The sequence below is a fragment of the Triticum dicoccoides genome, chromosome 4A, assembly GCF_002162155.2.
Source record: "Triticum dicoccoides isolate Atlit2015 ecotype Zavitan chromosome 4A, WEW_v2.0, whole genome shotgun sequence".
NCBI lineage: Eukaryota > Viridiplantae > Streptophyta > Magnoliopsida > Poales > Poaceae > Triticum > Triticum dicoccoides.
The window spans coordinates 579,277,640-579,302,804 of NC_041386.1; the positions used below are offsets into that span (position 1 = coordinate 579,277,640).

The window sequence follows — 25,165 nt, forward strand, 5'->3', positions numbered from 1 at the left end:
ACGACCTTTTATTTGTGGGGGCACACAACGAATTTACATCGTGATATTAATTATACGTGTGTCGTGTATATCCCATTTTATGTGCTTGCATTAAGAATTATTGTATTAATTATTTGCATTTTATTAAGATAATTACCTGCCTATAAAAAAACAGACGTTTCAACTTATGAGAGTCTATCACCGAGCTCTTGCACCTTGACACCATTGAAGCTGATGACAAGTTTTTTGCACCTCAGCACCAATCGCTAAGTTGTTGCCCCATTAAGGCCACCTCACATGTTTGTCAGGTGATCTTTAAAAAAGACATGTTTGTCCGGTGTAGTCGAAGATTTAAATCGAAGACATATCAATACTCCCTCTGTTTGGGTGCATTGAACGCTCTATCAAAACTAGGCATTTAATTTTATTAGTCGCCATCATTCATCAGGGTAGAGTGGTAATTAACTTCGTGAGCCAAATATGTGAACATGACAGTAAAGGCATGTATAATGGTTGATAAGATAGTCTTATCTTAAGTTTTGCATGTAATTTAGAGATGACAAAAAAAAATGTCTACAATGGGTCATCTTTTAGTCTTATCTTCAATAACTAGCAATTCCTAAAAATGTGGTGAGACATATTGTGTTAAGAGATCATCTCTTGTCTTATCTTAAATAAGAGAAGACAAGCCTTCTCTTATGAGTTATCTCTCCTCCATCTCATCATTTATCCTACGTGACACTCCTAAAATATCATCATTGTACATGCCCTAACACCCAATGCATGCCAAAAATGTAGTAACTGATTTAGCGAGCTGTTCGCATGCATGCCTCCGGCACACACGTGGAGTGGTAGGCTGCCGCACTGCCTCGTCCGGGACAACGGCAAGTGTGCTGGAAACACATGGTAATAAATTTCACCCAACCAACATGCGCTAATTAATCTTTTTTTTTTGCGGGTGATGCGCTAATTAATCTCACCGAGTCTTGGTGGTGTCGTCGAGACTAATACGTCCAATGTACCTAGACGGAGGGAGTACAACACCACCATCAACGAGTCACTCTCTATTTTCACAAATAAGGCACGCGTCCATTTCAAAATTTTAACTTTGATCATCGAATTAACCAACCAAACCTAGGTTGACAAAAGATTTTTTCCATGTCAACCATTTTTCTAAACAAGATCGCTGATTAAGAAAAAGAAAAGAAACCTTCTCGCCCCTTTCTCTCTGGCCGGTCTGCCTGCCGTCCCCAACATTTCGCCGAGCGACCAAAAACTACTACCCAACCCGAGAGAGAAAGGCCCTCCTCGTCGTCCTCGGCTCCACCAATCACTCTCGCGTCAGAGAAAAAAGAGAGGGGCGCACATCTCCGTCTCCGCCCTCCCCTCCCCGTCCCCCTCTCCCTCCGCTCCCGATCCGCTCTGCGTCGCGGCCGCAGCGGCGACGACCCCCCCATGATCTGACCGCATTGCCGCGCGCGGTAACCCGATGGAGGCGCTGAACGAGCTCTGCGACCTGGTGGCCGCGCACCCGGATCTCCTCCTCGCCGACAAGCTCACCTGGCTCACCTCCCGCTGCGCGCCGCCCGCGTCCCCCGCGTCCCCCGCGCAGCGCGCGACCCGGGCGCACCTCCACTCGCTCCTCGCCCTCGCGCGCCTCCTCCCCGCGGGCGCCGGCCCGCCGGCGGCCCCGCTCCTCGCCTTCCTCGCCTCCCGCGCCTTCCTCGCGCCGGCCTTCTGGCCGCAGTCCTTCGCGCCCGCGCCCTTCCTCGCCAAGCTCCTCCCACTCCTCGCCGCCGCGCCCGCCTCCCCCGCCCTCTCCTCCGCGCTCTCCGCCGCGCTCCTCGCCGCGCTCGACGCCGCCGACCCCGCCTCCGCGCCGCTCGCCCGGGCCTTCCTCTCCGCCGCGGCCGCCAAGCCCCCGCAGCTCCTCCCCGCCGACACCGCGCCCGTCGCCCAGCGCCTCTTCCTCGAGTTCCCTGGCTCCGACGAGGCCCCGCCCAGGGCCAAGGGGAAGGGGGAGGACGCGGCGGGGGAGCAGAATGGAGGGATCAAGGAGGCGGTGCAGAGGTTCGAGGGGGAGCAGATCGAGGCCCTCGAGCGCAAGGAGGTCGCCTTCAGGCTCATCGTTCAGATGCTCGGGGGCGAGGGCGGGCTGGAGGCCAACAAGGTTGCCAAGGTCAGGAATGCTGCCGCATGGCAGGTCCGTTCGCTCACGGATTTTCTCAAGGTGAGCCGGTGTCTTCTCTTCTCTCCCTTCATCTGTATATCGCCTGTCGGTGTCTGCATTCGCATTTGCGCGTGTACATGGTTGAGCTAGATGTTTGCTTGCGGTCTGATCATGCTTGAGGTGATGGCTGGCAGATTAGGAAGCGGGACTGGAAGGAGCAGGGTGCACAACTGAGGGTGAGGATAAACACCAAATTATCGTGTTGCCAAGCTGCGGTGGTGGTTCTGGTCCGGAGTGTCTCGGTCTTGGACGCTGACAGCAAAGCATCCAAGGACATGCTTCAGCAGACTCTTGCTTGGTTCATCGAAGCCACCAAGTCGTGCATCCTCTCATCCTGGCGAAAACTCAAGATTTGTGAGGAGCTCTTTTGCACTCTGCTCAATGGGATCAGCCAGATAACAGTCTCGCGTGGGGGCCAGCTCCTGCCGGTTCTGCTGATTCCCTTGAAACCGCTTGTTGTCAGCACATGTTCGCAGGTATGTTGGTCTCATGCTTCTCTTGTTTGGACTACTGGTTTTTTTTTTATGGAGGTGTTGCCTAATGTGGCGAAGGGGAGCCTTGGCGCAGTGGTCATGGGTTCAAGTCCTGGAAACAGCCTCTTACAGAAATGTAGGGAAAGGCTGCGTACTATAGACCCAAAGCGGTCGGACCCTTCCCTGGACCCTGCGCAAGCGGGAGCTACATGCACCAGGTTGCCCTTTTTTTTGTTGTTGCCTAATGTGAAATCAATCATTCCCTTGCAGGCTGACATGACGGGCTGTAGCCCTGGTGCTTTGTTCGAGGCAGTGGTGAAGTTGAGCTGTGAGATCATAGAGTTTGGCTGGACAAAGGATAGGGCTCTAGTTGACACATTCATTATGCGTTTAGCTGCATATGTTCGTGAACGGAATGATTATGAGGAAGAGGTATTCTTCTTAATTTTTGTCACCACATGAAAATTCCATGCCCTAGTAAGGTTTCCTGCAACCCTTAGGGCATAGTTGCACAAGCCAACCTTACTTGATGTCACTTTGCGCAAGATGCTTAAAATTGTTGTCAATCAGCATGTGTCAGTCACATAAAATGCTTGGTTATAGACAAGTTACCATGCCAGCACATTGAAGAACCGAGAACTGAAAAGCGATGTTTTCTGAACTTATCACCTCAGCAAACAGCTAGAAGGTCATGCATTTGGTGCTCTCAGTCCGCCTAAAATCTTCAAAAATTTCAAGATACTACGATGCATCATTTGTACAGTTATAACTGTGTTTACTTTTTCTGTATTTAGGTTAGACTAGCCAATATTGATGCTATCTTCTTTCCTACGAGGCCATAAACTTCTTTATGTTGTGGTAGACTCATGACCTGTGAGTTTTCAATTAATCTTTCCATGTGCTCTATACCAGTCCAAAAATTAGTACTCCCTCCGTCCGAAAATACTTGTCCTCCAAATGGTTGTATCTGGACTTATTTTAGTTATAGATACATCCATTTTATCCATTTCGAGGACAAGTATTCCGGACGGAGGGAGTATTGTTTCTTTACATTTATTACATAGCGTGTTGTCCATATTTTTTTTCATTTTGACTGCCAATATTCATGGTTGTATGGTAGTAAAAATAATAACAGATTTATTATTAGGAAGTGATTTTAATCACGAACATTCTGGTGACTGGTGTCATTTTCCTGTGGAAAGTTGTCAATCTAGATATTAATATATATGGCACTGGTCATGTTAAAGAAGCTTTTACCTGTAACTCTTCTTTCTGAACTGGAGGGGATAATACTAATATGCCTACCAGATAAACTTTTATTCTGATAACCTGGATTCTCCTCATTCACTAAGATGAAAGATAACGAGAAGGCAATATCAGTCATAAGTTTGCATGACTTTCATAAAACATGTGTATCCAGCTAGTATTCTGTTTGCGGTAAAACTCCAATCACTTATGTTTTTTTTTTCCTTTTTCTTCTTCCAAATTTAGGCTCATGGGTGTTTTAGTGCTGTAAGCAAAGAAATAGATAGTCATATAGCCTTCTGCTAATTTAATCCAACCACAGAAATCTGGAAGCACCCACCCTTAATTTATTTCAACCTAGTAATAGTATGCTGCATTATTTGGGTGCATGGAGAAAGTTGCAGCGTCATCACCTGATGTGCTGGTAGGTTATATATCAAGACAATATTCCCCATGGTATCAGAATAATTTCCAGCAGCAAGCAGAACAAGCTACATGATCTTTGTTTTGATTTTCTAGTTGAGTCTTTTGCGATGGATCTAGCACATTTTGGAATATCTCTTCTACCAGAGTCGCAGATACATGATATGGCAGATTACAAGCACCATAATTCTGCCCGTTGCTTTGTTTTACTGTTGAGGGTGGGTCATTCTGAAATTTAAATTCTTGGAACTTGGAAAATGTGTTCTATACAAAAATTAAGCTTCCCTGCTGCCGTCAGTCTTCCTTTATGGGACTTACACTGGCTAACTGTAGCGACTAAAGATATGCATCACGGTAGCATGATTAACTGTCAATGGCTGGTTGTTTACTGAGGCGTGAATCTATTGCAGGATGGTAAAGGAAAAGACACAGTTCCGGTGATGCGACTTAATGTAGTACGCCTTCTGGCTGAGTTGTGTGTATGCTTGAAAAGATGGGAAGTTGTAGACATGATCTTGCCCCTTTTCATTGAACATCTAGAGGAGGGTGACGCTTCAGCTCCAAGTTTATTGCGTCTAAAAGTATGGAATTTTTGTCTCTTACCCATTAACATACTTACCATGTGTCACTTTTGATGATATTGTTTCAAGTTTAAGCAAACACATTTATGGTAATCAATTAATTTAAACTACTGCAGTTGTTAGATGCAATATCTCGTGTGGCATGCTTGGGTTTTGAAAAATCATACCGTGAGAGCATTGTATTGATGACAAGAAGCTACCTGGATAAGGTTAAAGCTGTAGGAGCTGCAGAGAACAACACATTGCCATCAGAAGCAACAGCTGAGCGAACAGAGGTCTGTGATGAGTCCAATAAGAAATTTACATTATATACTATCATAGAGTTGTAATTTTGATTCATGTTCCATGCTAACTGTGTCAACAAAATTCTAGACTCTTCCCGCAGGTTTCTTACTTGTTGCTTCCAACCTCACTAGCACAAAACTCAGATCTGATTATCGTCATAGGTTGTTGTCCCTGTGCTCTGATGTGGGGCTAGCCGCTGAATCTAAAAGTGGGAGGTGAGATGCTTTGTCATCAATCTTATTTTTCTATTCTTAAGCTAAAATATATCTTGTTTTTGAGTCTTGAATGATGTACACACTTTTTGCTAGGCGCCAATATGTTTTCTTGTATGTTTGAGGTTGTAACTCAAGACAGTTGTAGAGTTCAGGGTTGAAAACTGGACTTAAGGGAGAGTTTCGAGTTGAAAAACTGGACCTTTTTCAAGTCAAATAACATCTATTATGGACTGGAGGTTGTATTGCTTAGATTGTGATATACTTAACTCACCATGGTGTGAATGAACGAACAGTCACGAGTGTCTGTCTCTGTTCATTTGTGGTTTTGTATGAGTTTCCTAGGATTTTATTTTTGTTTTCTGGTTTAAATGCCACAATTTTTTTGCTAGACTCTGGTCATCGAGTATACACTTTCTACAGGTATTTTGTTTTGTAAATATGTTTTACGTGCCATCTTGATTTTAATTTTGGACGGGAGCTGTAGGGACCCTCACCTCTTGAAAATAGAAGAGTCTGAAGGAAACAATCTAGCCCTTGTAGCTTTCCCTGCAAAGGTTAAATGGCTCTCATGTAAAATTATAAATCCATCTACTAATTTGTATAATACTAACGTTGTATCACCTGATTCTGTACGTGGTATTCTTTTCTTGTACCCTCTTCATTTATCATACACAATTTTATTTCATCTCTTATGCTTGTGCTAGTTAACTGTCCGTGCTTACTGTAATTGTCATTACTGTAGGAGTGGTGCTGATTTGATGGGCCCGTTACTTCCTGCGGTTGCTGAAATATGTTCAGATTTTGATCCAGTGTCCTCTGTCGAGCCATCTCTATTGAAATTGTTTCGCAACCTGTGGTTCTATATTGTCTTGTTTGGTTTAGCTCCTCCGATACAGAACAACCAGGCATCTACAAAACCTGTTTCCACTCCGTTAAACACTGGGGAGAGCTGTGTAGCCCTGCAAGCTGTTGCTGGACCCTACATGTGGAATAGCCAATGGTCTGTAGCAGTGCAACGCATTGCACAAGGATCTCCGCCGCTGGTAAGTTTTTTAGGACCAAAGAGCTGGGAAACAGTATTATTATACTGCAGTTAGGAGTCTGAACTTGTTTGAATTCATTTCCTGTCACTGAGCATACATAGCTTGTAATGGAAGGGGGACAGATGTGGTTCATATAATGTATACTTTGCATACAGCTCTTTGTGCTCCCCATATTATTGTTAGCTTTCTTTTAGCAGGCCGATATATGAATAAATATCATTTTATCTCTGGAAGGACTGTGTGGTAGGCTCAGGGAATAAACTTGGATCAGTGAATTTAACTGTGAAGTTGTAATTTGTATGATGCTTGTCTAGATGTTTTGGAAAACTTAGAAAATAAATATACCACTTCTCATTAAAAGGGGCCTGTTTTTATTGTATTTTGTGGATATGGATACTACAATACTTGGTAAGAGTATGATACACGGGATTGTATAAATTAAAATGGTATATAATATTCACTGGAAAATTCAGAATTACTTTGTGACTTCGTATCTCACAAGTATACTTTTTACATTTCAGGTTGTCAGTTCAGTGAAATGGCTTGAAGATGAGCTAGAGTTAAATGCTCTGCATAATCCAGGCAGTCGTCGTGGCAATGGTGATGAAAAGGCAGCTGTTGGACAGAGAACTGCACTTTCTGCAGCTTTGGGAGGTCGAGTTGAGGTAGCAGCAATGAGTACAATTTCAGGTCAATGTTTATTCTCTGTTGAGTGCTTTACGGCTTATGCAGATAGTTGTTTGATTCCAGAAAATGTAAATTGCCCTCCATCAAATATAACAAAGAAACTCTAGAAACTAGATGATGCCCCGTGCGTTGCTACGGGAATTTGTAGCGCCGCATAGAAGAAGGATTTACAGTGATAAAATAGTGTAACCACTAAAGAAATATGAAAATATATGTTTATTTGAATCTTTATTGGACAGAAAATTAGTATATTTTTTGCGGGGTAGAAAGTTAGTATATTGTAGTCGATAAACGCATTGCTAATGTGTTGGATTGCTAATATATTGCAAAACATCAATTAGAGTGATCTAAGTTTAGCAGGATATCTCAAAAATACCTATTTAGTTTGAGCGATCCAACATTTGTACCAACGAACTACCATCATAGTCCAAGTGAGGAAATGCAAATAAAAATATTATGAAAATGTCTGAATGTGTGTGTGTGCGCGCCCACGAGAGAGAGAGAGACCTCTTAAAAATTATAATGTTGGTATTATCCATTGTGTGCAGCCCAGGACTCCTCATTCTCCAATTTCCTCGTGCTACTGTGCCTTAAACGGACCGCAGCTGCCACGACACTGTGTTGTTTCTACATATAGTAAAAAAAAAAATCTGCTTCTGTCCATTGCAAATGCTACTTCCCTACCTTACCTAGGCTTGCTCCTCTACTACAACTGCACCAGATGTACACCATACACGTGCACCTTGACGTAGCCTCTCTGTAACTGAGCTCTAGCACACCTTCTCCATCATAATTTGGGTCCATGAGCCACATCCCCACACAGTTCCTCATGAGTCCAAGGGCTCTGGGAATGGAAGAAGAAAGGCGATGACATGAAGCTGATGACTCTTCATATCCTTGAAAACTCAAATGTGTACCCGCAAAAAAAACTTAAATGTGTAAAATTTTGTAGCAGATTATGTAAATTGTATCACAATTGTAGCACGACTGATTGAATAAAATCTCATCAATTGCACTGATATAAGCTCAACGAATTGCAGAGTATTAGCAGGATAGTAACAAAATTTTATTTCCACTGTTATCTAAGGACGGCGAATTGGACGGATTGCTTACTGGATTGGTAAAACCTAGACGATTAGACTTGCTGTAAGCATTCCCTGTTCTTTAGAGAAAACCATCTCTTCTTTTTTGCCGGTGAGATAAAACAACTCCGATCACATAAACAACGCATACCTATCTATGAAGTAGAAACTGATAGGAAGCTCGAGTCCCCTCCTGTGGTCTGATGCAACGTATATGCGCCTCGAAGAAGAAAGGCAGCCGGAAGTGAGAAGAAGCCAGAGTTAGCGTCTACTAATTAGTCGGTCCTAGAAATGGTGAGAGCATGGAAGATGGGGTGATTACCTTGACCAGGACCGTGGGAGAGCCAAGGGAGCATGTGAGGAGGATTGGGCTTTATGCAGGAGCAATTTCTACTAGGAGACGAATCGGTGGCTTGACTGTTGAAGGATTTAGCGATCATAAGACTGGTCGGTTACTGAAGGCAGAAGACGAAACAATAGCTTGGCTTGGGTGACTGTCTTAAAAAGAGAAACATACTCGTACGCTGATTACGGAAGCCACGACGTGGCATCATGCAAATAGAAACGGAAGACAGGACTTGCTCATGTGGCGAGATTGCTGATGTGGGCAGGCTGCATGTAGACATAAATCCTGTAGTGAGGATGAACTTCTTAAGTATATAGGATGAGTGTGATGCATTATAGGTACCTAAGGGCATCATTTCCAACACCGTGCATCAAACCGCCCATATACGTCCGGACCACGTTGTCCGGACACTTTGTACCGTCCAACGCCGTACATCAAACGTCCGCACGTCTGAATTCCTGCAACCAGAAGGAAACCCAGGGGAGGTTTCTTTGTAAACCCCACCTTCTAGGAGGATTGTACCTGTACCTATTTTTTTAATGCAATGAAAAACAAAGGTCCTTTGCGTTTTCTCGAAAAAAACTTGGGGGAGGTTTGCAAACGTCCGGACAGCTGCCACCTTGGACTCCGACACACCCGGCCCGCACAAAAGCGAGGCGGAGCCTATGCATTTGGACATTTCCTGCACTGTTTCCGCACGAAAGCCTGCCCTTTCCCCACTGTCTCCACTCCGATCACCGTCGCCACCTACTTCAGTTGCCGCTCGTTTCGCCGTCCACCGTCATGATGGAGCAGGATGAGGTACCGACGGAGATGTTCGTATTCCCGACGGGCCTGAGGCGGAGGATTCATTGGTGTTGGCTGCTCGCAAGGTCAACACGGTGACGCACACCACTCGCCGCCACAAACAGAGGAAGAGGGAGGATGCTTTGCCAGCGGCCGGTCACCCAGTTAGGCGTCCGATAAAGCTTGCGACTCGGCGGGTGCCGGTCGTGCAATCTTCTCCGCCCTGTCCGGCGCAGATGATTCCGCCATATTACTTTGCCGCCACACAAGGCACCCACAGGGTTTGGGTATGGGTGGAGCCACCCCATACCTTTAGGGCGTGTTCGGTAGCCCTCCGTGGTCGATAAATCCTCAACTCCAACTCCCGGAATCGAGCTCCAGCTTCTCACGATCGATCCCGGAGCTAGCGATCTGTTCGGTGTCACCGCTTCTTGCTCGCACGAGGGAGCAAACCTGAAGCCCATAAAATCGCCCCTTTGTGGCCCATCAGGAACAAGCTGGCAGTCCAAGGTGTGGGAAAGATGGGATGGGCCATAGGCCTGGTCGGGGACAGGAGGGGGGAATGCTGCAGGGAGGGACGACTTGCGACGAGAGAAAAGACTGGGAGCGAACCGGTACGAGAAGAATTCACTTGGCGGTGGCAAGGGCCGGTAATTACCTATCAACTCTCGCTTCCAGTTTTGGAGGAGCTGCGATTTCCCAACTCCATGACTCCACAGATTTTGCACTACATTTTTAGCCAGCTTCTCTCCCGTAAATCCTGGACTGGAGCTGTTCGGTTGGACTCCTGGCCGGGAGTTAGAGGAGTCAGGAGTTGGAGGAGTACCGAACACGCCCTTACCAACCCCCCTTGAGCTTACCTATCATCCTTGACTATACCTGTGGGTAGAATTAACCATGTTTGCAAAGCGTCAATTTGTACAACTCACATCCATAAAAAGCAACAAATAGTCACAATTTATAAACAACAACACATCATAAAGAACAACACATTTAATAAACAACTTCACTTTCTCGTAGACAACAACACATCAAAACAACATTACAGTCATAAATAGCAGCACATAGTGATACATTTTGAGTTCATAAATTCACGAAGTGTGACATAATTTGGCCATCCTCGTTAATATGGCTACATGGGTATATAGGTATGGGTTGTATGATTCCATACCCGTACCCGCTCTACCCGATGGGTTTCAGATTTTCCTATTTGTATACCCATGGGTAACTTTTTATCCCATACCTTACCCTAATAGGGTTTTTACCCGCAGGGTACGTGGGTAAAACCCATTGCCATCACTACTCGGTCAGCAGCAGCCCGCGCCTACCGTCAGCGCCGGCCATCACGTCTCGTACAACATCGACCTCAACGGGGAGTACAACTTCACAAAGTCGCAGTCGCAGTCGCCGACGCTTGTCCGTTCGTGGATGCCCGCTTCCACGCCCGTCGGTGCCCGGTCTCTGTTTGCCGGAACGTCTCAGCCGGGCGCGACGGTGGATGATGATGAGGTGGCTACGAAGACGGACAAGTGGACGACTCCCGGCCGGAGGTGAACATCCAGCAGACTAACACTCCGAGGCCGGACAGCCAGCAGTCGCAGGCCCAGCCGACGCAGATCCAGCAGTTGGACATTTGATGTATATAGGGTTGGATGTCCGGCTCCGCTAGCGCTGTCCGTGGACACGTCCGGACGTGTCCGCGGACGTTTAGGGTGTCTGTTTTGATGGACGGCATTGGACATGCTCTAACATGCAGGGCTGTCTCATTAAGTCCCTATGTTTCACAATATTCTTGGCAGTTTGCTAGCCAAATGGCCCACATATCTATGTGCTAGTTGAGCTACCAGAATGTGCAGCCCCACAGCCCTCGTGTAGTTTGAGCAGTATATCAGGTGGAAGCCATGCCCAATCCTCCCCATCAATGTGTCTGACGATCCAGATGCCATGGCTTGACACACCTTGGTGGCCCACAACTGCTATACTGGATGACGTGCAGAACATGACAAAGATCAAAGAGCTGGGAAACGCTTCAATGTCCACATATTTGGATGATTGAACTAACAGTCTAACATGCAGATTTCTGCGAGACCTACAAGTGAGACCTACTAGGATGAGTTTGCATTTTTTGAACCCAAGTGAGAGAACCATAAAAGAAGGGATCCACGGTGCAATTTATTTTGAAAATATTATCACAAAGCGGGTCTTACAGAAGTTACCTGTAGAGCCAACCTCTCTTCTCATAATTATAGTTCATTATAGTGCAACAGGTACATCCTGTTATGTTCCATTTGCTGCACTTGCACAATTTACACCTCCAACCACTGCTTCTTGCTATTGTTTTGCTCTCTACAGGGATTAACTTTCACAAGTGCAAATCTGTAGTTTAAAAGAAAATAAAAAAAATGTTCGCCACTGCCCTCCCTCTTGTTCTGAATTATCGGGATTTGCATTCAACAACAACAACAACAAAGCCTTTAGTCCCAAACAAGTTGGGGTAGGCTAGAGGTGAAACCCATAAGATCTTGCAACCAACTCATGGCTCTGGCATATGGATAGCAAGCTTCCACGCACCCCTGTCCATAGCTAGCTCTTTGGTGATACTCCAGTCCTTCAGGTCTCTCTTAACGGACTCCTCCCATGTCAAATTCGGTCTACCCCGCCCTCTCCTGACATTCTCCGCACGCTTTAGCCGTCCACTATCGGGATTTGCATTCCCCTGGCTTTATTCGCATGAATGGTACACATGAGAGATGGAATTTTGTGAAGTATCCCACTAATTTGTTTTTACATTATTTTTTTCATTTTCAGGAGTTAAAGCTACATATCTCCTCGCAGTTGCTTTCCTTGAGATATTGCGTTTTAGCGGCAGTGGTGGCATACTTTCAGCTACATTGAATAAATCAAATAGTTCGTTCGGTTGTGTGTTTGAGTATCTGCTTACTCCCAACTTGACACCAGCAGTAACTCAGTGTTTGACGGCAGTTGTGCACAGAGCTTTTGAAACAATGTTGTCATGGCTGGTATGTTTCATACTTTAATTAACAATCTGTGGAGAATATCTGAATATGTAATCATATTTGTTCTGTTGTCTTTGTATCCCGTCATGTGCTATGTCCTCTGTTGTTTTCTGTTGAATCAAATCACTCCCCATCTCATGGCAACTTCGATTTTTATAAGTAAAAAAAGGCTTACAGCTTTCTGTTGTGAAAGAAACACACATTCTACGCCATTGTTGCATCCTTGACAGCTTTTGCCAGGCACTTACATTTCCCTAGTGTTTCAGATGCATGTTATCATATCTAGGATTCTTGTTGAGACACCCAGTTGTTAGAAAAGATGCACAAAGATGCACTGGCAGACAGATGTTTTAGTTTTCCTTTGGGCAGTATGAGACATCAAACATTACTTGCATCATGTTCCAAGGTTTTAAACCGGCTCTAGATGTTGCATCATACAACATTAGACATTAGGAATTTGATCTGCATTGGTGTTATCCGTCCTCTGTTCATCAACTTTGCATTGTAGACTGTAGTTCATCTGTCGAATTATACTACTGTTATTTTATCTTTAGAGAGATGAGAAATTTGTAACCTGTAAGGCTGTAACCGTGCACCAGATTAAGTGTATTTTATGTTCCCAGGAGGAACGTACGTCTGACATAGGCGAAGAATCTAATGTGAGAGAATCTGTTCTTTCCGTTCATGCTGGCTTCCTTATAAAGAGCATGTCACAAAGGGATGAACATGTTCGTGATCTGAGTGTTAAGTTGTTAACTCAGCTAAAGGAAAAATTTCCACAGGTTAGGTGCTTTGATTTGGCTTCTCATGTTTTAGTTATTTGTTTTGAGCCACACTGATGACACTAGTATACTGAACTTTCAGGTTCTGTGGAACTCCTCATGCTTGGATTTACTTCTAATATCTGTTCATAATGAGTTGACTTCTGGTCCTGTCAGTGATCCTGCTTGGGTTGCCACTATACGCTCACTATATCAGAAGATTGCTAGGGAATGGATAACAAGTGCTCTTTCATATGCTCCATGTACCACTCAAGGCCTAATACAGGTTCAGTCAATATAACATTATTTGGCCTTGCCTTTTTGAGCACCATTATTCTTACTTTGTATGAAGCCGATGCATGATTTGTTGTTAGAACAGGGTCATTGCCGTGTAAATGGTAAGGCTGCAGGTCACTTGTAGGGCACAGTTTTACTTTGACTGAAACATCATTGTTTTTTATTTCATTAGATATTTGGTGCAGCATGCTTTTCAGTTTTCACACTATTCTGGTAAACAATCTATGCTCTTAAAGCAGTAAGTGTCGCCTCTTTTATCTATTCTTCCTCTCGCCTTGTGACTACAAAATTCCTTCTTTATCCTCGTTTGCATACCCAATTATAGTTTTCTCAATACAAAATGCTTGTGAGCACCAACTGCTGGATTATTTTAGGGTTCAGGATTTAGTCACAACACTACACTTATATGGCAGCCTTTCTTGAGTCGTTTATTGCACAAGCTTTGTGCCAGAGGCATCATTAAGCTGGCATATAAAGTTTGCACTCTTTGTTTCCCCGCCACCCAATGCATATATTGATTGTTAATATTTTTAATGGTATTGTTTAGGAAAACTTTTGCAAGCCGAGTGGTGCACAAAGAACGCAGCATACGGCAGATGTTGTCTCACTTTTATCCGAGATACGTATTTGTATTGGAAAGAATGATTGGAATGGCATCAGGACTGCTAATATCCCAGCAGTTATGGATTCTGCTGCAGCAGCATCAGGAGCGAGAAAAGAAGCACCTGACATCACCCTGGAAGTATTGTCAACTGCAGTAGTGAGTGCAACTGTGAAATGTAACCATGCAGGGGAGATTGCTGGTATGAGAAGGCTGTTCAGTACTATGGGCGGCTTAAACATGGGTGTGTCTCCTCCTGGTACACAGTCTGGGCAGGCCCCACAGTCATTTGATGAAGTTTTTCTGTCCAAATTTGTTCGGCTTCTTCAGGACTTTGTTGTTACGGCGGAAAAACAACCAATAGATAATTCACAATTTCGTGAAACTTGTTCTCAGGCTACAGCATTACTTCTTGATCATCTGGTAATTTGTTTGCACCTAGGTGGTTTGTTACTTCCTTAGTTCTTGGCTTTGATTGTATTCTAATGTGTAACACAGGTATCTGATTCTCGAACGAATCTGGAAGGGTTTTCTCAGCTTATACGACTTCTATGCTGGTGCCCTGCTTATATTTCTACCCCTGATGCAATGGAGACTGGAATTTATATCTGGACATGGCTAGTTTCTGCAGCACCTTCTTTAGGTCCTCTTGTGCTTGCGGAACTTGTTGATGCATGGCTGTGGACAATGGATACAAAACGTGGTTTGTTTGCATCTGATATGAAGTACTGTGGGCCTGATGCAAAATTGAGGCCACATCTTATTGCTGGTGAACCTGAGGCACCACCAGAAAAGGATCCAGTTGAAGCAATAATTGCCCATAGGCTCTGGCTTGGCTTCTTTATTGATCGCTTTGAGGTTATAACCAGACTTTTTCATTGTTTGCCTTGTGATTTTCTACAGTTGTTTTCTTTGCCTGTCTAAGATGTTGTGCATGCAACCAAACTCCACTTGTTCTTATGCTACAGCTGTTGAACCTTATATGACAATGTATTGTGATGTATAATTTGCGTGTTCAGTTTGTGTCTTGTTTGGATTATGACAGACATCACCGCTGAAGATCTACTGACATACTCCCTCCGTCCCATAATATAAGAACGTTTTTGACATTAGTGTAGTGTAAAAAACGTTCTTATATTATGGGACAGAGGGAGTACTATAATCTTGACTTTTTTTTAAACCCGCTGCTGCAGAGAGGGGTTCTTCACACGTTCTATTTTGACAGACCAAATAATATGGAGGGAAATATGCGAGGGAGAAGAAAAACAAATAATGCATAAGAAAATTCTGCCTTTCTAAAATAATTTAAAATAAGGAAAGTTACAGTTATATAAAGGAAATTTCTCCCCTGGTATTTACTTGTCACTTATCTCAGGATTAATTTATCTGGTGTAGAACTTCTATATTTGACACCAGTCAGTGCCGAATAATAAACAGTTTAAATGGTTTCAGTTCTCCTGTTGGCAGAAGTATATGTCGATTATACCACAAGTAGTATCTAGATTTTCATTAATGCGCTGAGACATGCTTCAAACTGATCAGAATTGTACATTTTGAATATAGGGTTGTCCATAGGGTAATATTTTTGTGTTTATGGTCTGGCGGTACTTTTGGTAGTCTGCAAATGTGTTGCATTTCTAAACCACATCTTCGCAAGCAATTACGTTACTTACTCCCACCGTTCTGAAATATAAGGTGTATTAGTTTTTTCAAAGTCAAACCTGTGCATGTTTGACCAAGTTTCTAGAAAAAAAATCAATGTATACAATACCAATTTTTTATAATTTGATACATCATGAAAAGTATTGTCATAGTTTATCTATTAGGTATCGCAGATGTTGATATTTTATTCTATAATCTTGGTCAAACATACAAATGTTTGACTTCCATGAAAGTTGATGCACCTTATATTCTGTGACAGAGGGAGTATCATTTAATGCCCTGATATTTTTTCCTGTGGAACTAGAATCTTTAACATTCCATGAGCGATTGATTTATTCTCTGCATATTATCAGCAAATGCTGCTTACCCTCGTACTATGTCTTTAAACCATCTTTATGTATGTACTAAAAGTGACAAAACTTGATGTCTTTTATCGTCAGTACATAATTAAAGTTGCTTGCATTTTTTGTGGTCCAAAATAAGAGTCGCCTTGTGATGTTCCATAGGATAAAATGAAGATTCATTATTGACCCTTTGCGCAATGTTTTGATTGATTGCTAGCTAGGTCTTATACATCCGCTGTTCTCTTGTTGTGCTGTTTAATCAGCTACCTTGTGTGCGTGTTATTTAAACAGGTGGTTCGGCATGATAGCATTGAGCAACTTCTACTTCTAGGCCGTATGCTGCAAGGGATGATGAAGTCTCCAACTCATTTTTCTCACCATCCTGCTGCTACTGGCACTTTCTTTACCGCGATGCAACTTGGTCTGAACTTTTGCTCGTGCCAGGATCAATTTAACTTGCAGAAATGTAATATGGGGCTTCAGTTGTTAGAGGACAGAGTATACCGGTAATAATCAATTCGTTACACAGTTTCCTTGTCTTACTATATTGCTCTTCAGTGTATTTTACGATATTTCTGCTGCAATATTTGGTTTGCTGCTTTCTATATCTTTCAATCATATTGGTGCAAATAATATTTATTTGGAAATCATGTTAAGAGGAAGATGTCAGAGTCAATTAGGATGGGAAGGTTGGGAATAAAGGGTGTAATTAAGAGAGAGATAATGCATTTGAGAAAGACGAGAACTGAATGCCACAGGATTCTCAAGCTGACTACATACCACAATGCTTTATACTGTTAATTACATGAGATTATGAGCAAACGTCCAAGCATTAGCAAGTTTAGGGAGTTGAGAAGATCATTCGTCACAAGGTGGATAGTAGTACACTAGTACTATACAATTTCTGCAGTTGCTAAAAGTTACATTTGGTAATTCAATAAAATACTTTATGAACATGTGGTTAGGACACTTATCTCTTGTTATTAGCTTGATACTGTGCAGTTGAGTATTCTGTATGCGTCGTCTACCTCTTCATTAAACATGTTCATGTAATATTCAAAATTTGTTTTTATGCGTCGTGCTTATGTAATGATATGCAAGTTTGCATCTTTTCTGTTTCCTCCCATCATGTTATGGTACTTGATAATATAGTTTGCTTGTCCTGTCTTTTCTTGCAGTGCTGCTTTGGGATGGTTTGCTTATGCACCTGAATTTTATGAGTCTCCAAACAAAAGTTTTGCTCAGAGAGAGGCCCAGTCTGTTTCAATATTTGTGCACAATCTGCAAAATACCAGTTCCACTGATTCTGGTTCGAAGCCACAGGGACGTGAAGGTGAACTTAACACGGTATGATAGTCCTCCTCTATCTCTCTGCCCTTCCCCACCGAACATAAAATGCATATCCAGTTGTCTTGTGCTTGTGATATAAAACACGGGGAGATAACTTGGTGGAGAGAGGAGAGCTTCTGGGAGGGAGAGAGGGAGGAGTGTGGCAGGAGGGGAAGGTGCGCCACAGAGACAGAAAGAGAGAGATGGCTACCAGTTTATTCTTTTCTTGGTAAAATTGAACTAGATCAACTCTACTTATAGGAGTTCTTACATATGATGACCAATTGAATATTGAATGCAAGCAGTAGATAAAGATGGATTGTTGAATGTGACTAACAAAGTAATATATAACCTAATGCATGGACCTAATTTGCTGCTACGCTTAATAAGTTAATATTGCTGTTGCTGCCCTCCTTGCACGCATGTGCCCATTGGGGTGCTGTGGCATTCACTTCTATTATCTATGTGATGAAAAGCTTAACATTTCTCTCTTGTTTTCCCTTTGGTGGCAGGCGGATCAGATCCACCCAGTGTGGGGTTCTGTGGATAACTATGCAACTGCGAAAGAAAAGCGTAAGCAATTACTTTTGATGCTTTCTCAGAATGAGGCGGACAGGCTTGAAGTCTGGGCACAACCAATAAACACAAAGTAACTACTACTGTGATATTATGTTATCTATTGTTTCTTATTTGTGTTATGAGTTTAAACTCACATGTGTTGCATATTATATCTGGGCAGAGACACGTCAACATTTCGTGGCAAAATTAGCTCAGACAAATGGATTGATCACTGCAGAACTGCTTTTGCTGTTGATCCTCGAATTGCACTCTCTATGCCTATGAGGTTTCCGACAAATGCAACATTGCAGTCTGAAATTACTCAGTTGGTACAGGTATGGTTCTTGCCTATAGCTGCTGCCTTTCAGATATAGTTCTCCACTGTGTCCCTTTCTTCACATTTAAGTTATTTTTTGGAATATCTCCGCATTTCATCTATACTGTAGGCATTCATTCACAGGAAATGTAATATTTATCTCTTGTTGCATTTCGCAACTTAATGTTAGCTGAAGATGTTATCTTTAATAATTATCTACTCTTAAAGATTTGTAAATTAGTCAGGGAAATGTAGTCATGAATATACTTAATTTAGAATAACATGCAATAATGTTAATCACTGCCTAACCAGAGTTGCCACTATTTTAAGGGCATTGCTGTGATCTGTTTGCCCCCTTATTAGTATGTAGTCAAATGGCAAATCAGAAATGAATTAGTTAGGATATCTTGAATGTATCAACTACAGAAAAATGTATAAGTACAAGGATAGATATGTGACAATGTTATGTTGGCTGCCTTACCTATGGAGGTAAAATTCATATTGTGGTAAAATGACGAACTGGCAGTTATGTCTTGTTAATCATGATACCTAATATAACATACTGCTGGCTTGGGCTATTATGGTTTCAGTTTCTTTTGGGTGTGACATCTGGATATTTAAATGGCATGAGAAAAATCTTATCTGAAGATAAGAAAGTGCACTGTGTGATGCTTGCAAGCTCAGCATTTTCAGCCTTTTATTTTCTTGTCATTATCTTACATTTTTCTAGATTACTTTCCCCTTACCTTTAACCATAGTCATTAAAACCGAACCAGACAGGTTCAACCAGAGCCGAAGTACTGTCTGGTCTGGTTTGCTAGGAAGACCGTCGATTACAGATTCAGTTTCAATGCTTCAATACTGGAAGTTTGTAACTAGTGGATGCTCTCACATTATTAAGCTTATGCTTCAATGCATGTGACCATTAAATGAAGCGTCTAATGTGCTTCATTCGTGTTGAAAAAGAAGTGCTTCATTCTATATTGAGCATCTTTAGCCCTACCATCTGTTCAGTTTCAGGGATAAGGGTGAATTGCCATATCATTTTTTTTGTCTTTGCAGACACACATACTGGAGCTCCGTACAATTCCTGAAGCATTACCGTTTTTCATCACTCCAAAGGCAGTGGACGAAAACTCAGCACTGTTACAGCAACTTCCACACTGGGCTCCGTGTTCTGTTACGCAGGCATTGGAGTTTTTTACCTCTCCTTATAAAGGACATCCCCGTGTTATGGCATATGTTCTTCGTGTCATGGAGACTTATCCACCTGAGACTGTCACCTTTTTTATGCCACAGTTGGTACAGTCTCTCAGATACGATGATGGGGTGAGAATTTCTTCTATGTGTTTCTATCAGTGCAGACCAGAAAAAAATACTACCCCCTCCGATCCAAAATAAGTGTCGCTGTTTTGAGTTTTGAACTAACTACAGTTCAAAACTGCGACACTTATTTTGGATCGGAGGTAGTAATAATTAAATCTGCATTTTGATTTATTATTCCTTGTAGAAGACATGTCACCTTCTTAAAAATAATAATGCGCTTCTCTTTTTTTCCTTGCCTTTTATCTCATCAGAAATTAGTTGAAGGATACTTGCTTGGAGCTGCTCGAAGAAGTAATATATTTGCTCACATCTTAATATGGCATCTGCAGGTGAAATTATTTAGTTTGTATTTTCTATATTTCTAAAATTATGGGAACTTGTGTTTGTTCAAATGAAGATATAAATTTTATTTTATTCTCCCATATTCCTACTGGGAAATTCTTCGCTGACTTTCTTGTTCATTTGCAAACTGGAAATTCCAGGGGGAATGTGAGGAAGATGACAATGAAAAGGAAGGAGCTGCCCCAAAGGTACAACACCTTGTCATCTTTCTGTAGCTGGAATCTTCCTTTCATTGTCCTTTGGGTTTCAAAGTATCCTGTTGCATTACCCAAAGAATCCATTACAGCCCCTTTATGGAAGTTCCTTGTAACGGTTGGTTCCCCATAAATTAATAAGCTTGAGGGACAGCAAGAATGTTAGTTTGTAATCAGGGTTGTGCTTATTTGATAAGGCACCTGAAAGATTTTATGAAATGTTTGTTTACTTTTGACTCATGCGCTTCATGAAATTAACTTCCATTGTTTTTGCAAGTAAAGCTGTTGTAGTGGTGAATAAATGATGGATTGAACAGTTAAGTCGTGCAATGTTATTTTGAATGGGAAGAATCCATATTATATTCAGACTTACAGTAGGCATGAACATAGGACTCTATGTCTTGTATGTGTCACCCTGTTAGTCTGATGCTTTTCTGTTTTGTACGTACTGTATATGGCCCACCCAGCACCAAGTTAGGGAGAGGATCCCCGTGATCTCTATATATCTAACTTGCTTCCAGGGCCAAGTGCCTCTTCTAGCCTAGTGCACAACATTTTCTGAGTAAAATCTTGTCTTGGTCATTTCTTATCTTGTAACTTAGTCATAGTAATGTGTGCTGTTTTGCCAAAGCACATTGCAAGCTTTGAAGGTAATGTGTATAATGTTAAACATTTTTTTTTCAGCCCAATGCATTCCAGTCCTTGCTTCCTGCTGTTAGGGAGAAAATTGTTGACGGTTTCACTCAGGAAGCTCGGGACATGTTTGAAAGAGAGTTTGATTTTTTTGACAAGGTCACCTCAATTTCTGGTGTTCTTTTCCCTCTCCCCAAGGAAGAGCGAAGAGCTGGTATTAAAAGGTATTTATAGAAATTTCATTCTTGTGTTTTGTTGAAGAACTAAGACCCTACTACCAAGAGAACTTCTTCTCATCTGGAAATTTGTGCTAGTGAACTCATCATTTTGAATTCTTAATGCAGGGAGCTGGAGAAGATTACTATTCCAGGTGACGACCTCTATCTACCTACTGCAACAAACAAGTTAGTACGGGGCATACAGCTGGACAGTGGTATTCCTCTCCAGTCTGCCGCAAAAGTTCCAATAATGATTACTTTTAACGTGATTGATCGTGACGGGAACCCAAATGATGTAATGCCACAGGCTTGCATTTTTAAGGTAGATAATTCTTTTGTCGCAATGAAATCTGCGCAACTAATTTCTTTCATGGGCGTAAACCTATAATTCTGGGTCATGTGTATTTATCTATTATTATGGGAACATAAACCTCAGCTCACATTTCCGTCTTTGGAAGGACAATGAGATTGCTGACTCCATACCAAGGTTTTAAACCGATGTGTGCCTATATAGCAAGGACCTGGAAAGCTTAGCGTCGATTTTCAAATCATGTCATAAGCTGATGACCAGCATAATTAAAACCACTATACAACCTGCGGCTGTTGGGAACAGTCTTCTCAAGTATGATCAGAGGCTCCCATGGGAACTGTACAGTGTTTTTTTGGTGTCTTGCATTCTCTTGATACAAAAACATACAGCTTGAGGTTAGGAAAAAAAGAGTGCTAAATTTGTTGAGGTACATCAATTGTGGTAGGAACCTTGACCTGAGAAATATCTTCACCTCTACAAAATCGGGTGGGCAATTTTACAAAGTTACCACTGAAAGTTCCCACCATGTTTCAGTCACATTGTTCACTGCTGATAATCTCATTATTAGTTTCATTTCATTGTCACCTGGGTACTTATACGTGATATGCAGCTACTTTTCGCATGTTCTCTAAAAAAGTTACAAGTGAAGACTGCAGACACTCACACCACCACACCCATGCACACACGCGTGCATGTCCTACTGAAACATATGCTTTCTGGGTGCAGTTGCACACAATTTATTTTTTAGGCTTGATTACAGCCTTTCTGTGCTGCTGTCGTGGTTTTGTGCAACTAAAAGCTAGCTATCAACATGGCTCATTTCTCATTCTGATTTTGCTGGCAACAGACCGTAATAGTTCCTTTGACATGACAGTTTGTAAATACACTTTTATCATTGCCACAATATGGTTATCATGTGGACTATAGGTAACATGGTGAAATACTAAAATGACCTTGATCAATTGCGTCATTATAATTTACACCATAAACAATATTGTAGGCATAATGATAAAGGTACACAAATTACTTCGGTCGAGTGTAAACTAATTAAAAGTGAGGTCAAGTTCATTTTAGTTGACTTGTAGTTCAGGACTTTGAAAAGGTAGTATGTCTACGACGTCTTTCTGATAATGTTATAATTTTTCATCCTGTCCTGGTAATCTTATATCGTTCACTGTGCTTGACAGTTCTTACAAGCAACTTTCTATGCTATGACAGGTTGGTGATGACTGTAGGCAGGATGTGCTGGCCCTTCAAGTTATTGCCCTATTAAGGGACATATTTGAAGCAGTCGGATTAAACCTGTATCTCTTTCCCTATGGTGTTTTGCCCACTGGCCCTGAACGAGGCATAATTGAGGTCAGCATAGACCTGCAATTGTTTCATTTTTCACCCTATGGACTACGTAACCAACTAGTGGTCTTGGAAAGAGTTATTGGCTGTTGTTCTTGCTTTCCTGTATGGTTCATACATCTTAACCTGAGCATGCTGCAGGTTGTCCCAAATACTCGGAGTAGAAATCAAATGGGTGAAACAACTGATGGTGGTTTATTAGAAATATTTCAGCAAGATTATGGCCCTGTAGGGTCACCTTCTTTTGAAGCTGCACGTCAAATGTTTATTGTTAGTAGTGCTGGATATGCTGTTGCCAGCCTGCTTCTTCAACCGAAGGATCGGCATAATGGCAATCTTCTCTTTGATAGGTTCTAACTTAGTCCTATATAATTAATTAACCGCGTAAAGCTGGAATTATCACTTAACCATCACCTTGCTTATGCAGCCAGGGGAGACTAGTTCATATTGATTTCGGATTTATTTTGGAGATTTCCCCTGGAGGTAACATGGGGTTTGAGAGTGCACATTTCAAGCTAAGCCATGAGATGACTCAATTGCTTGATCCATCTGGAACTATGAAGAGTGACACCTGGAATCAGTTTCTCAGGTATGCAATTTTTTCACAGTTCTAGCAAACTGTAATTGGGAGTGACTCTTTAATACTCTCTCTGTTCCTACATATAAGTCTTTTTAGAGATTCCAGTGCGGACTACATACGGAGCAAAATGAGTGAATCTACACTAAAATATGTCTATATACATCCGTATATAGTCTCAATTGAAATCTCTAAAAAGATATATTTAGGAACGGAGGCAGTACATGTCTTTGCAATTTATGCAAGCTTGATACACTTTTTCCACCATGAGGGCGAGGGAGCTAGGCAAGAAAGTCATGACCTTTGTAGATAAAATTATGCATAGAAAATATAGGTTGAGACATTTTGTAGAGAAAATTATGCCTAGAAAATGCAAGGGGAGGGAAAAAAAGTTGGGCGACCTTTTGTACATAAAGTTATGCAAACTGTAGCTATCCCTCTCAGTATGAATTTGTGGAGGGAGATTGTCCGTCTGCAAACTTTCTACGATGTTTGGAAAACAATACTGAACACTATATGAAGCGTAGTTTGTACGAATCCATGGACTGCATTGACCTTCTCCTTGCACTGCATTGTTCTGATTACAATGTTGTCTGTCCAGACTGTGTGTCAAGGGATACCTAGCGGGAAGGAGACACATGAATGGCATTGTAACTACAGTACAGTTGATGGTGGACAGTGGACTCCCTTGCTTTAGCAGGGGAGAGCCCATTGCTAATCTTCGGAAGCGGTTTCATCCAGAGATGAATGAGCGCGAGGCGGCCAATTTCATGGTACGGACATGTGTTGATGCCTACAACAAATGGACCACCGCTGGGTACGATTTGATTCAATACTTGCAGCAAGGTATTGAGAAATAGTTAATTTCCCATTTTGTAAATGGTATGGGTCGTGTACATCAATTGTATGTAGCACACTAACTCCAGCATGTAGAGTTATATTGAGCAGTTCCTTTGTACCGAGAGAACTGAGAATGTATGTTTAACAGAGGTGTGATGTATTTTCCTATTGAAAGACAGTCTAGCTAGTAAGTAAGCCCAATAGTATCATCAGTTCACCGGGTCTTTTTGTAACAGAGCAGCAGATTCAATTCTTTGTCTTCTGCTGTCCACATATTTGTTGATTTTATCATGTCGTCGACATATTCTCTGGATGAGGTTGTGCAATTTCAGCAGTCACTTTTTGTTTTGTTTGAGAAGGATTTGGTATGTCATTTTTCTCCCCGTCCAGAAGTAGTGTAAGATTTCTTTTGACAAAATACCACAATTTCATTTGCGCTTTGACACAAATATCGCACCTGTGTCTTATTTGATGTACCTACATCTCATCCAGAGATGCCATTAAGAATATATATTGCCTTTCTCGCGTTCATTTTTGGTGGCTCTGTTATCCTAGTTTTAGGGGCATAAGAACTTTCGTTGCTGGGCTTTCTCTCGCTCTCTTCGTTAAAGGGAGTATGATGGTCGTTCTTTTCTCCTCCATATCAGTACTGAGTGCTATACTGATACTCATGGAATGAATGTGTGGTAACATGATTTTTTTTTGAAAAACAACACCTTTATTAATTAGAAACAATGGTTACATTGTCTATAAGAAGAGGTACAATATTTCCATAGGCTCCTCGAACCAATCCTTTGTCATGGAACATTTCACGAACCTAGCAAGTTCATGAGCAAAAGTCCTATTCTGATCCCGAGCTCAAATGCACCACGGTAAAATTCAAAATATATAGAAAATTCAAAAAAAAATGTGATAAAATTTTAAAAATGTTTTGTATGTTTAACAATGTTTTGTATGTTTAACAAATTGCAGCACGAAATGACATTTCGTGGAAGTTGTGGCAAACAAAAAGTACTCCAAAATGTTTTCAAAACTAGCATGTTTGGAGCATCGCTTTTTTCATGACTTCCTCGAATGTCCTTCCGTGTTGAAATTTTGCAAGCATACAAAAC

At 42.0% G+C, this 25,165-nt stretch overlaps 1 protein-coding gene across 1 annotated transcript; it reads left to right on the forward strand.

Annotated features, from left to right (window-relative positions):
* The first annotated feature begins 1,348 nt into the window (after positions 1-1,348).
* Positions 1,349-24,391, forward strand: LOC119286900 (phosphatidylinositol 4-kinase alpha 1-like). The gene is made up of 26 exons (XM_037566368.1): positions 1,349-2,209; positions 2,344-2,685; positions 2,953-3,114; positions 4,761-4,931; positions 5,048-5,206; positions 5,304-5,431; positions 6,174-6,474; positions 6,996-7,164; positions 12,184-12,395; positions 13,016-13,174; positions 13,257-13,439; positions 13,998-14,474; positions 14,550-14,909; positions 16,349-16,563; positions 17,236-17,404; positions 17,899-18,035; positions 18,126-18,279; positions 19,323-19,589; positions 19,838-19,915; positions 20,069-20,116; positions 20,807-20,979; positions 21,100-21,295; positions 22,502-22,642; positions 22,778-22,986; positions 23,064-23,225; positions 23,815-24,391. The coding sequence occupies exons 1-26, from the start codon at positions 1,469-1,471 to the stop codon at positions 24,071-24,073; spliced, it is 5,772 nt and encodes a 1,923-aa protein (XP_037422265.1). The 5' UTR covers positions 1,349-1,468; the 3' UTR covers positions 24,074-24,391.
* The last annotated feature ends 774 nt before the right edge of the window (positions 24,392-25,165 follow it).

Excerpts from the sequence above, each read along its gene's own strand:
- LOC119286900 (XM_037566368.1), top strand. The coding sequence starts at position 1,469 with ATGGAGGCGCTGAACGAGCTCTGCGACCTGGTGGCCGCGCACCCGGAT. Across the intron at positions 13,175-13,256 it reads TAAAGGAAAAATTTCCACAG|GTTCTGTGGAACTCCTCATG; the intron begins GTTAGGTGCTTT and ends CTGAACTTTCAG. Across the intron at positions 20,980-21,099 it reads CGAAGAGCTGGTATTAAAAG|GGAGCTGGAGAAGATTACTA; the intron begins GTATTTATAGAA and ends TTCTTAATGCAG.